The 12,210-nt window shown below is 37.7% G+C and overlaps 2 protein-coding genes across 6 annotated transcripts; one reads left to right on the forward strand and one right to left on the reverse strand.

Annotated features, from left to right (window-relative positions):
- Window positions 1–1,175: 1,175 nt before the first annotated feature.
- LOC119992944 (protein TRAUCO-like) lies at window positions 1,176–3,881 on the reverse strand. Its single transcript, XM_038839788.1, has 2 exons — window positions 2,723–3,881; window positions 1,176–1,728 (listed from the first exon to the last, which is right to left on the reverse strand). Exons 1-2 carry the CDS (start codon window positions 3,792–3,794, stop codon window positions 1,463–1,465), a joined length of 1,338 nt encoding a protein of 445 aa, XP_038695716.1. The 5' UTR covers window positions 3,795–3,881; the 3' UTR covers window positions 1,176–1,462.
- Window positions 3,882–4,755: 874 nt separating this feature from the next.
- On the forward strand, window positions 4,756–11,065 carry LOC119992441 (NAD(H) kinase 1-like). 5 transcript variants are annotated; one of them, XM_038839124.1, is made up of 11 exons: window positions 4,756–5,124; window positions 5,951–6,119; window positions 6,206–6,325; window positions 7,032–7,228; window positions 7,499–7,612; window positions 7,938–8,032; window positions 8,977–9,083; window positions 9,435–9,508; window positions 9,594–9,672; window positions 9,801–9,909; window positions 10,488–10,690. In XM_038839124.1, the coding sequence occupies exons 1-11, from the start codon at window positions 5,098–5,100 to the stop codon at window positions 10,543–10,545; spliced, it is 1,149 nt and encodes a 382-aa protein (XP_038695052.1). In that variant the 5' UTR covers window positions 4,756–5,097; the 3' UTR covers window positions 10,546–10,690. The 5 variants fall into 5 exon arrangements, with proteins under 5 accessions (XP_038695052.1, XP_038695050.1, XP_038695051.1 ...); XM_038839122.1 differs by having other exon boundaries at window positions 4,757–5,124; window positions 9,801–10,058; window positions 10,567–11,065; XM_038839123.1 differs by having other exon boundaries at window positions 4,757–5,124; window positions 9,801–10,058; window positions 10,488–10,695.
- The last annotated feature ends 1,145 nt before the right edge of the window (window positions 11,066–12,210 follow it).

Here is a 12,210-nt window from a genome sequence, read left to right on the forward strand (position 1 = left end):
ATGGTGACTGTAGAACCAGTAACACTGTTATGCCAAGATTGCATTGTCAATTTTTCATTCTTATGAACATAAATCTTTTTCACTTCCCCTCAATCTTATCCTAACCACACTCTCCATAATCCATTTTCAGTCACCCTTTTATGCCAAGAAAGAACCTTTTAATTAGCAAACCTTTCCCCAAAATTTTCCGCCTCTCCCTTCCAAGAGGAGAAGCAAAACTGATTAAATTCAACTGAATTTCATCAGCAATCTACAATAATTTTTCTTTTCAAGTTTTCATAAAAACCAAACTCTGCTACAACCTTCAACTTAGAAATATAATTTTTTTAAAAACAAAAAATGAATCAGAAAAAAACCGATGATTACCAGATAGCCATTGCCATTACCATCAAAATGCCGCGCCTGGTTTGCAGAAAGCGTTTGTTCTCTCCCTGCTCGAGTCTTGACTCATTTTTTGAGACTCGCCTTTCTTAGTTTCTTACACTTTGGAAGAAGCATCAATTGGGCCATTTATTGGGCCGTATATGTAAATCGGCAAGGACAGAGTCCGAAAGGCTTTGAAATGTGGGCTAGGCTTTAGATTATCACAATCATACCTTAATACCAACCCAACCCAACCCGTCTATGAGACTATGACTCACTGTAGAGGGATTTTGTCATAGGACTCAGTGCAAAAGCAATGTGACCAACCTGATCATTCTCCTAAGTTTGAATCATCACTGTGTTGCCTCCACAGTAGCATTCGCTATTCATCAAAGCGAAAAACTTAGCAAGATGGAGAATTGTAGATAACCTGTCAACGTAGAAAAGTTGTCAAATTAACCAGAAATCAAAACATATAGAGCAGAGGCAAGATATGGTTTTCGTTAAATGAAATTGTAAGTTGTGGCCTTTTCTTGATTCTAAAGTAGGCAATGAACCACGCAAGCATGTTTTAATGGCTGCACAATAAAATGTATTCATGTGTTTTATGCGCATAGCATAAGCCAAATGTAGAGACTGGAAATGAAGTGCCACAAAAAGCAGATGCATGTAACCAGAGAATCAAAGTGTCACGACTGTTGGATTGTCATCTAAATCAAAGCATTTTCATCTCTATATTCTATTTTAAAGAAGCAGAAGTTGAAACATACATTCATCTTCCAGCAAAGCCAATGTGATTCATAGTACCTGAATGGCAAGCAAAAGAAGCAAAATGTTGTAGATAGGTAATAGTTTCTGAAACACTTCATAATAAACTAATGAACAGACCATTGAAATGGTGCCCAAGATTGGGCAGATGCGACAGCTTTACATTTCATTAGCAGGAAATCAAATTCTCTCTTTCAAAGAAAACCAAGTTTGCATAACTTTAATTTCTTTCATAATAGAACAGCATTCAAAACTAAAATACAAGGCAAAACTCAGCTTGGTCTCCTATTAATGCAGATACTCAATAATAAGCTAGAAAATTCCCCACTGGCTACTGCTTTGTCTCTTGAGATGCACCATTTTCAAGCCGGCTATCAAATCCCTGATAAGGAACTTCAACCATGGGCCTAGGGACTGGACGGCCATTAAAGTCCTCAGGAAAGAATTCAAAGTCAGGACCAAAGATAAACTTAACTGCACAATTTGGTTGATCAGGAAGAGTATACATTGAAGCAGCAGGATAGTAACGGCCACCATATAAATCCTTGAAAGCTACTCCTTGGCATATACCATTTTTAAAGAAAGATAGCTCACTTCCTGTACGTAAATCAGTCAATTAGAATCATATGCAAATGCCATAAATAAACAATGACTTAAGAGTAGTATAATACAAAAGATCAATTAGTTAACTCTAACATTCAGAGATAAAATTCAGCTAAATTCTCATCAAAGACAGACAAATCCAAATAAGTTTGCTCCCAAATCAAAGGAAACAAAAATGCAGCTAGAATTAACCTACTGCTAAAAAAGAGAGCAGGGCATACGGTATCCTATCTTTCTTAAGTTGCTTTGGTTTCACGTGAATCATTCAGTATCAATATATTCAGATGTTAAAATGCAATCTTAAAATTCGAGCCCTTGGGCTCAGAGCACAAGAAATTTGGAACACTATTGACCTAATCACTTAATTAGGACAAAAGGTCCAGAAAATTTAAAAGGACGGGGGAGGCATGAACCTCCTACAAAACTTGTCCCCTAATCCTTGGAACAAAACCCAAATAGATTCCCAGAAAGAAGGAAAAATTGAACCATTGTTATGCATTGACAGATCATTAACTCTAAAAATGCATTACTCCTGGGCTTCGCATATGCTGCAGCCATGATTGAAATCTCCTTTCTGACATCTCATCTGAACCATTGTTTTGGGAGCAAGTTTAAGCATGTTATGAAGATTCATACTATTCTCATGTTTTATGTACTACCAAATTAACTTTGAAATGTCTATTATATTATTTAAAAGATTCATACTATTCTCCCCAATAAAAGAAAAATCAAACATCTCTTCTTACATTCAATAGAATTTTCAAGCAAGAACATTTCCCAAAGTTTGTTGGAGAGCATGATGTCACCACAAAGTAAGACAGAAATTCATGAAGCCGACCTTAATGCTGAAGTTATTTGTCCATGCTGCTTCGAAGAAAAAGAACAATGCAACATGAAAGTTTCAAGCACAAAACATAACCTAACGGTACACGTTCACACAAGTGATTATAAACCAAAACAACTAAAAAAAACATCACCAAAAGCTTACCTGGAACTACTTTAGGCGGATCCTCCTTAGCATCTGCTGCGACATAATACTTCTGGCCCTTATACATAACCAAATGGGGTGGCTTGGGTGCATACAGGTTCCCATCCGGTAAATTGATATAAAACCCTATGACATCTCCCTCCTCATACCCTTCGTCCCCATACTTCTCCCTCAATGCCTTATGCACCTTACTACCATCCATGTCCCTGTACCCAAAACTATTCCCATCGTAGCCAACCGGAGCCTGCAGGTCTCCTTTCTCTGTCGACCACCCAAGTCGTGAGTGCCCCGTCGGCCCCAAACTCACCACCTTTATCTCAAAATACCACGCACCCTCGGACACCCCTCTGGTAGTCCGCACCATGCGATACCCTTTACTGCTTCCAGCACTCATCCGGTCCTCGCTCAGTTCCACCTTCTCTGCTTTATAAACCTTAGACAAGCAGATGCTCATCTCCAGGCCATCATCACTCTTGTCCGCCAGTCTCGGTACTGGAGTGATCATAACCGCGTCCTCAGCTGGGGGATTTTGAGGGTTCAGTTTGGTTCTCTTCTTGCCCTTCCGAATCGTCCGTGAGACCCAAACATTGTTGTTCTTCTTCTTTTTAGATTTCTTCGTTCCATTAGACCCTATCGTTGCCGGCGTAGTGGCCCTTGCAGCTATTGTCGCCGACAGAGTTTCACTTGTGGGGTCGTTGATTGACAATGTTGACGGTTCATGGAAAGATAAGAGTGGTTTCTGCTTCTTCGGGGGTGGTTCAGTGTCATAATCCTCGTCGTCCTCGATCTCCAACTTGGGGGATCTCAGCGGCTTCTCTGTGTCGTCAGATGGGGTAGGGGCATCATCTGAGAGGGAATCGGAGCTGGAGAGAACGGAAGGGTCTTTGTTTTCGCATTGAGGTTCAACGTCGTCTTGGCTTTCAGTGTCGTTTAATGGTTCAGTGTCTTGATATCCATTTCCGTTTTGGAGATTACTGTCGTCTTCCACCTCGGCAGTTGTAGTTGCCGCGTTGACCATGGCTTCGTCTTCTTCCTCGTCCTCTTGTCTATAATTGTCTTGGAGCGAGTCCATGGCTGATACTGAATTGGGATTTATTTAGGGTTTTTATTCGATTTTTGGGAAATTTTGAGGTTCCACCCACGGACGGGATGACGAGGAAGTGTTCCTCATGAGATTCGGAGCAGTGAATGATGACTAAAAATGGGCCTGGGCTTTTAATTGAGACTATCATTAGCCCATCAGTTAAGATCTTAGGAAGATGGGTCCTTAATCCAAAAGGCCCAGTCCAATAGAAGAGTCCACATCCAATGATTTGGGGGAAAAGAAAAGACAGAAATATTTTTGCTCATGTGGAATGAATACTTTTTTTATTCCCAATCAAGCATAATTGATAATTGACAATAACAATTATAATCGATGTTTATATTGCATTAAAATAATCATTGATTAAAAATACATATAGAACCCGTTGGGATGAGCTTTTTTTGAAGCATTTATACTAATTGTTAATGTAAATGTTTCATGTCATCCAAGGCATTTTCATGTAGCATTTTTACTACTTTTAAAATGCTCCAACTTTGAACAATTTCACAATTTTTTACCAGCTTTTTCCTATTTTGTCTCAAGTCTATTATTGATATGTCAAATATACTCTTATTTGACCTAAGTTACGAACTCGACTCTCACCTCCAGTTACAGTCTTGCTCGTACTGAATAAATAAATAAATAAATAAATTTAATTGGTAATTGCTTAATTACATTATCTGTATGTTTGAATACAACGTATAGGACTAAAATATATAATACCCCTGCACGTAATTTATTATAATATATTACACAACACAAATTGTTAACAGTAAAAGTTCAACCAAACACTTACCCAACATTCAAACAGCATATATGTTACTAAAATTGTCCAACATTTCTGCTATTATCATTTCTGTTGACCTATCCATTATTTTACAAATGCTCTATCAATCTAGCCCATTGGCTCGACATGTATATTGTCACATAGATTGAGAGACTTTTGGGTCTCTAGCATTTGGGGGCAAAAAGGTGTGACAGGTGCCATGATTATAGGTCGCCCTGGAAGCACCAGAGTTGGTGATTGGCCGTGGATGCATAATAGTAGCGTATGCCGTATGCAACTGACATCCACGGCGATATTCCGACTCTGCCACGCCGTTTCTGTGGACCCCAACCAATATCTCTCTACCCTTCGCGCTATATAGACGTGCCTGGTGCCTTACAACTACCCATCTTTCTCTCTTATCTGAAGAAATGGCAAAAGGAGCGGTAACGGCTTAAAATTTAGCGCTCTCCGCGTCTATCGTTCACTCTTCCTGCGGTACTCTTCAGCTCGGATTAGTCAGCCATGTCTCCTAGCAAGCTGAATCCAACTGTAATTTTCTTCCCAATGTCTCTCTCGCCCTCACTTTTTGTCCAGCTGTGATCATGTATTTTGTTGACTTTGCATTTGACTTCGAATTAGGGATTGGATCTCTTTCCGCGTATGTATTTCATTGACTGAGTAGCATTTGTGAATTGTTGTTGAGCTGAAAGTTTTGTTTTTAGTGATTTTCAATCTCCTTTGAATGTCAACTTCTTTGGCTGTTCAAAGCCATAGAATTTTTGAGAATATAGTCTCTAAGTTTGGTTGTTTTGTTTGATTTGATAGTACCGTTAAATCTGTGGAGCTTGAATGGTTTTAAAAATGTTGAGCTCGTTGTAATAAAGGTGGCACATTTAGGTACTGAACTTGAGAAACATTAATAATTGAGCTTCCTAATCTTAGTTTTTCATACAAATAAGACAGTTGCTGGTGAGATCAGATCACCTTTAAAGTTGTACAATGATTTCATCGCCTTATTGGTTGACATTGATGTATACCAATACTTTTCATGGTTTATCCTCCAGCATTAGGCAAAAAAAGATAAGCGGGAATGAAGGGAACATAGTATTTAAATATCCTTGGTCTAATGTTACATTTTCTGGTTCGTCCTGAAAGCTGATGAGGCCTTTCCTATTTTGAATCTTGGTAGGTACTAAATAACACTGTTAACCAGCCAGTTAGCCAGTGGAGATTTTCAGATTCCATTTATTGGAAACTTCAGGAACCAAAGATTAATGAGTTTCTGTGTCCTATACTTTATGTATATTTGTGGTGTATAAAGCAAAATTCTATTGTTTTCTTTCATCTAAGAATTTCTATGCTTCTGGTATGATAGGATTCCTGTGAACATGGAGATGAAAGTAGTTCATATCCGCAGTCAGATAATGGATTTCCTGATTCAGTTTCTCTCATCCATTCTGAGAAGGCAGTGCAGGAACTTCTTCAACAGACTCCAATTCAGGGAACTGACGATCATCTTATAGAGTTCTCTGAGGCTTTAAGAAGTAAGCTTGTTTTTAGTGCTTAAGTCTTCATGTTTCTGGACTTGTTACGTCTATTGAATCTCTGACGTGAATCGACACACCTCCAGCTGTTGCAAAGGCTTTGAGACGAGCTGCTGAAGGAAAGGTTGCTGCTCAAGCTGAGGCTGCTGAATGGAAGCGTCGATTTGAACTGGAGAGTGCGCGGAATCTACAGTTGGAGCATAGAGGTCTTTAATGATGAACAATGTGCATATATTTACACGTGTAATTTTAGACATTTTGTATCTTGTATTCAATATTGATGATACTGATTAAAACACTGACATGAATTTACTCTAATCTCCTCCCCCTGTAAAATAAGCAAACAATCATAATATTTTATATTTAAAACATTGCAAGTTAATTGTTCCTAGTAGTTGGATTTCTATAGGTTCGAAATTTCAATCAAGTAAAGAGTTGACCTGTAGAATGATCGAGTATCGAAGGTTCATTTTTGCCCCAACTGGAGTAAAGGACATACATAAGATTCATAAAGAGTCCTACTTGTAAATTGTAATCAATTGATTGGAGTAAAAATGAATTGCAATCCGTCATGATACTGTTGGAATCTGCTCACTGATAAACTGCAAAATTGATTCTTACCATTTCTCAGGTGGTATCATTGTATTCTTTATAACATATTCATCTTTTTGTTACTATACTTACGTTCATAGTACAGTGTTCAGGGGCCAACAACACTACTGTATATACTTTTTTATAATCTAATTCTCGTACATTTGTATGTACCTTTTCCTTTAAGACTGTACCAAACTTGACTTTGCTTCCTAATTAACCTGCTGCTCCTTATTGCATTTGTTTTGTATAAGTTGGTTTGCCTAGTCTTCATTAAAACTTTGCTAATGCTCTTCTCACTTCTCTTGACTTATAAAACAGAGCGAATACAAGGGGAGTGTGATCGTGATTTTAACGACAAGAAAATTGAGAACTCTGCCAACAAACCTGTGATGTGGAATCAAACACATGAACGATCTGAAGATTGTTGTATGGAGCATGGAATTTGTTCTCACGAGGTTCTTCGGGATGGGGGAACTGATTCTGATTCCAATATGGTAAACAAAATGATGCGGAAGGTAATTCTAGTATTATAGTGGATTGCTTGTCATTTAATCGTATTTATCATCAAAACGTTGCACGTTTGGACCACGAGCCACTAGTCTTTATGATTATTGATTGGTTCCCTTCTATCTTGCTTTTCATGTTCTATGTTGAACATTGAGGTAGAGTTCATATTTTTTCTTGCTGATCATGTAATGCTGAAGTAAAAATCTTCCTCGCATTTGAGAAGTATATTATGCAAGAACTCATTAAGTGAGCTATTGTTGAACCGCCTGCTGAAACAGGCATCATTTAAACTTTCGTGGTGGTGCAAAGGCGAAAACGATGATCAGCACAAGCATGACATTGTGTCATTTGAAAGAGGAAATATTACAACCGCAGAGCGCAGCAGTAAACAGGTAATTTCTCCTGCTGTCATCTAGGGAATCTTTTGCCTACATCTATTTCAGGGGTCATTGAGGGTCATTCTACTCTCCGCTTCTTATATACATATTGGTGTGGCATTTTATTCTTGTTTTTGTTTATTGAGAATCAGGATTCTCTATTTACAACTCTTAGAATAAATTTTCAATATTCAAATGTGATTATTTGCTCAATGTCCTAGATGAGGCTTTTTGGTATTTAACAGCCCCCACTCCACCTGGAAAATAAAGAGGAAAGAAAAAGGGAAAGAAAAGATAGAACACTTGACTTTGTGTTATTGAATTCTCAATGCCATGGCAGATATCTTTGAAGTGGGAATCTTGTCCGCAGACTGTTCTTATTTTGACCAAACCAAATTCAACTTCAGTTCGCATCCTATGTGCCGAAATGGTCAGGTGTGGTTAAATTTACTTGGTTGAAAAGATATAAACCTCATGATTTTTTTATAAGTTTTTTTTTTAAAAAAAATAGGGATAAGCCTCTTGATTTTATTTAAGGATGACTTTTATATAAAATCACATGCTATTGTGTTGCTGAAAGTTTCTTGCATTATGTTATTGTTCTAATTGATTTAATCTTGTTAATCACTTAGTTTCCAACTGCGAAAGTAATATTACTAGCCGTGAGTAGATGACACAGCATGCATGACACCAAAAAGGTTTTCTTATTCTTCATCATCAGCATGTTCACTATAAGCAAGCAAGAGGGCTGGGGATGGGATACTTATATCATCTGTCAGCAGAGGCTGCAGAGCAAACCCTAACCCTTGAGCCACCCAAGATTTGTGTGTACGAAGATTTTACTTCAGATTGTGACAACACCTTTTTCCTTGATTGGTTTATGACCCTCAAAGCCTTTATCCCAAGCAATATGTCCACATGTTTGGCTTGAATTGTTCATGTAGCCAAATTAATTATAACCTCTATTCCTTGATGTTGCCTTGAGGTATCATACTCTTCTGTTTTAGGAGCTGGGCTTATGTATCAATTATAGACTGAAGTAATGGCATATCATTTCATGCATGTGTATGAGCAAGCGACTAGCATATGTATGTCGTTAAAATGTATAAGTCTCCAGAATTTTTTTGAATATATTCACTATTGGATATTTGATAGTATCATGACAATCCCAGTTTGCTGCTTATGGAGATGTATCTAAATAACAGCAAGCAGAGATTTCCTTTTTATGAAAAATCATTCTGTTGAATCTGTTTCTTTTTTCTCTCTACTTTGAATCAATTAGATTAGTTTTCGTCATATTAAATTTTTATTCTTTACTCGGTTACATGCTATTTTATTTTATTTTAGCAAGTGCCTGACTTTTCATTTTTATTTCCCAGATGGTTGAAAGAGCATAAAAGGTTGAACATTTTTGTCGAACCACGTGTCAGAGGTGAACTTCTGGCTGAGTCTTCTTACTTCAGCTTTGTGCAGACGTGGGATGATGGTGAGTTGCAAAACACTTTCACTTAATTGAAATACTGGACACTACTGTTTCATTACCACCTAAAGTTTACTTCTTTGCCTGATTCTTTATTAATTAATATGTACTCCCAATCTGCAAGTCATAATAACAACGTTTGTTTTTCATAGCACACTCGTTTCAAGATTAATATCAAGTGATTGACCTATTGTGTACACATTCGGCTTCCTTTTTAAATAAAGTGACAGCATCTTGCACTGACTGAGGAATCAATTGATCAAGTTACCATGTGATGGTCTTGTCAATGTCTTGTTTTATCATGTGATGACATATGACCTGTACTCTGAGCCAATTATGAATTATGTTTCTTTTCAGACAGAGAAATTTTGCGACTGCACATGAAAGTTGACCTCGTGGTAACTCTTGGTGGGGATGGAACCGTTCTTTGGGTATGTGATTTTCATTTAATTGTAGTAATGGCGTAAGAGTGCATTGAAACATTAAGTAACTGTTATCATCTACTTTCTGTTGCAGGCAGCATCGATGTTTAAAGGACCAGTTCCTCCTATTGTCCCATTTTCATTAGGTTCTCTTGGCTTTATGACTCCGTTCTGTATCCTAACATGTTTGCTTTTAATTTGAAGGCATTTTCTTTACTTACCCAACCACCCCACCCCCAAAAAAAAAGTCACTCATGAGTTCTGCTATGCCAACTCAAAAGTGTTCTTTAACCTTTTTCAGACAGTGAACATTACAGAGACTGCCTTGATTCAGTCCTACGGGGCCCCATTAGTATAACATTACGACATCGGTTGCAGTGTCATGTTGTTCGAGATTCAGCCAGAAATGAGTATGAAACTGAAGAACCTTTTCTTGTTCTGAATGAAGTTACAATTGACCATGGAATTTCGTCATTCCTCACAAATTTAGAATGCTATTGCGACAACTCCTTCGTCACTTGTGTGCAAGGAGATGGGTTAATTTTATCAACAACATCAGGTAGCACTGCTTACTCATTGGCAGCTGGAGGATCAATGGTCCATCCCCAGGTATATTTGAATATCTTTTCTAATATTTAAGAGAATTTAGTGTTATATCCCACCTATGATCTCTTTTTCTTTTCTTTTCTTTTATTTTTTACTCGGTCTGCACCTTGCTATGACACATATAAATTCTAAGGCTATATTATCCTAAAGGAAAGCATATGGGATTTGTTCTAAGATGATTTATTGTTTTCTGAAAACTGTGAGGCCATTCATTAACGCCTTTACCAGAATATGCGGATAATATGCACATCCATGAAAAGGTGGAGTTGGAGTAGGGCAGTTGAGGTGGAAAGATATTATATAGTGTTATGTTTTTGATGATTTCCTATGCCTGGGCCATCAGCCATGTCTTAAGCATCTGATCCATGGTCTGCAATTGCAGGTACCTGCCATCCTCTTTACACCAATTTGTCCACATTCTTTATCGTTTCGGCCTCTGATATTACCTGAGCATGTTACAGTCCAAGTTCAAGTCCCTTACAATAGCAGAAGCCCTGCCTGGGTATCTTTTGATGGAAAGGACAGGAAACAATTGGCTGCCGGGGATGCCCTTGTGTGCAGCATGGCACCTTGGCCTGTGCCTACAGCATGTCAAGTGGATTCGACAAATGACTTCTTGCGCAGCATCCACGAGGGCCTTCACTGGAATCTGAGAAAGATCCAGTCTTTTGATGGCCCTCGGGAACAATAACTATTTGTCTTAGTTTAATTTTCTGGTTTTCTTGTATAAATTGAAACCAGTCATGCCATAGTTGGAATGCTGGATATCTTTTACTATGTTTGAGGCTTAGCCTATTAATCTCTGTGTAGGAGGGGTAATTAATTTAAGATGGTTTTCTTCTTGTTTTCGCCAAAGTAAAAAGTGCAGGGTATCTTGAGATCAAGATTCAGCCTGTCTGAAGAATGTGCAAGACTCTTGTACAATTAAAACCAAATTGTTGAATGTATAGCTTTGTATCTCATGCTCTCTCACCTCGAGCTTTCCTAATTCATGGTGACACTGGTTTGTCAGTGCGGCTGGGTTTTTGTTTGAAGATCCATGTGTGAACTTGTTTAGGATGTGCCTTTGATTCCTTCTTCAGCCGTGTGTGAACTCCAAAGGCAAGAGATTCATGAAGCCAAACTAAAGGTAGCAGTAGCACAACTAACTTCTGGAGAAAGATTAGATTAGTTTAGATAGTTTGTAATGTCCGAATCCCATAGCCCCAATAATCAGGTGGCTCGAAATTCGATAATCCGGGAATTTTTTGAAAAGGGTTATCGATTGGACTATTGATCTCTTAAAATGTTGATACAGAAGACGAAATGCCTCCAGGTGATTAATTTGTCTTTTATTGGCTCCAGATTGTGTCTTACATGATAGTAAACCTAAAACAATTCCAAATGCTCATCGTTTCTAGGTATTGATAATCTTTTCCTGATATCGATAAACGTCATATTGTGACACCAATTACTATTTATATAAAAATGCCAATGTACCAGTGCTGATAATCGTTTTTTGATATCAATAATCGTCTCCTGGTATTGACAAACGTCATATGTGGTATCAATTATTATTTATATAAAAATGTCAATTTACCGGTGTCGATAATTGTTTATTGGTATCAATAATCGTCTCCTGGTACCAATAATCGTCAAATGTGACATCAATGATTATTTATAGAAATGTCAATTTACCGGTATCGATAATCATTTCTTGATATCGATAAACGTCAAATGTGGCACCAATCATTTCTTGGTGTCAATATATGTGACACTAATTATTATTTATAGAAATACCAATTTTCCGGTGCCGATAATCATTTCTTGATACCAATAATTTACACCTCTTCAAAGACTAGGACGTCTAGAGCTCTTGTGTTGTATGGGTTAAGATGACTCCACAACTCGTTATTATATAAGTCCTTTTTGTCCTATTAAATTTGTTCCAAAATTAAATGGTCCAACGAGCTACGATCACTTTTAGTCATGACCTAAGCTGTGTTGCGCTGCTAAAATGAAAACAAATCCACTCTACATGTTATTTTGTTGTCTCAAGTGCTCTCTACAAGAAATCAAAAAGGAGAAGAAAACAAAGACAAGAACCCACTCCACACAAGCCAACA

Source organism: Tripterygium wilfordii, chromosome 23, assembly GCF_013401445.1.
Source record: "Tripterygium wilfordii isolate XIE 37 chromosome 23, ASM1340144v1, whole genome shotgun sequence".
Lineage (NCBI taxonomy): Eukaryota > Viridiplantae > Streptophyta > Magnoliopsida > Celastrales > Celastraceae > Tripterygium > Tripterygium wilfordii.

Bases quoted from the DNA above. Each gene is read 5' to 3' on its own strand.
- LOC119992441 (XM_038839120.1), top strand. From the start codon at position 5,098: ATGTCTCCTAGCAAGCTGAATCCAACT. The intron at 5,125-5,950 runs GTAATTTTCTTC...CTGGTATGATAG, and splicing joins CTAGCAAGCTGAATCCAACT to GATTCCTGTGAACATGGAGA. The intron at 6,120-6,205 runs GTAAGCTTGTTT...ACACACCTCCAG, and splicing joins GTTCTCTGAGGCTTTAAGAA to CTGTTGCAAAGGCTTTGAGA.
- LOC119992944 (XM_038839788.1), bottom strand. From the start codon at position 3,794: ATGGACTCGCTCCAAGACAATTATAGACAAGAGGACGAGGAAGAAGAC. The intron at 1,729-2,722 runs GTAAGCTTTTGG...ATTTACGTACAG, and splicing joins TCCGCCTAAAGTAGTTCCAG to GAAGTGAGCTATCTTTCTTT.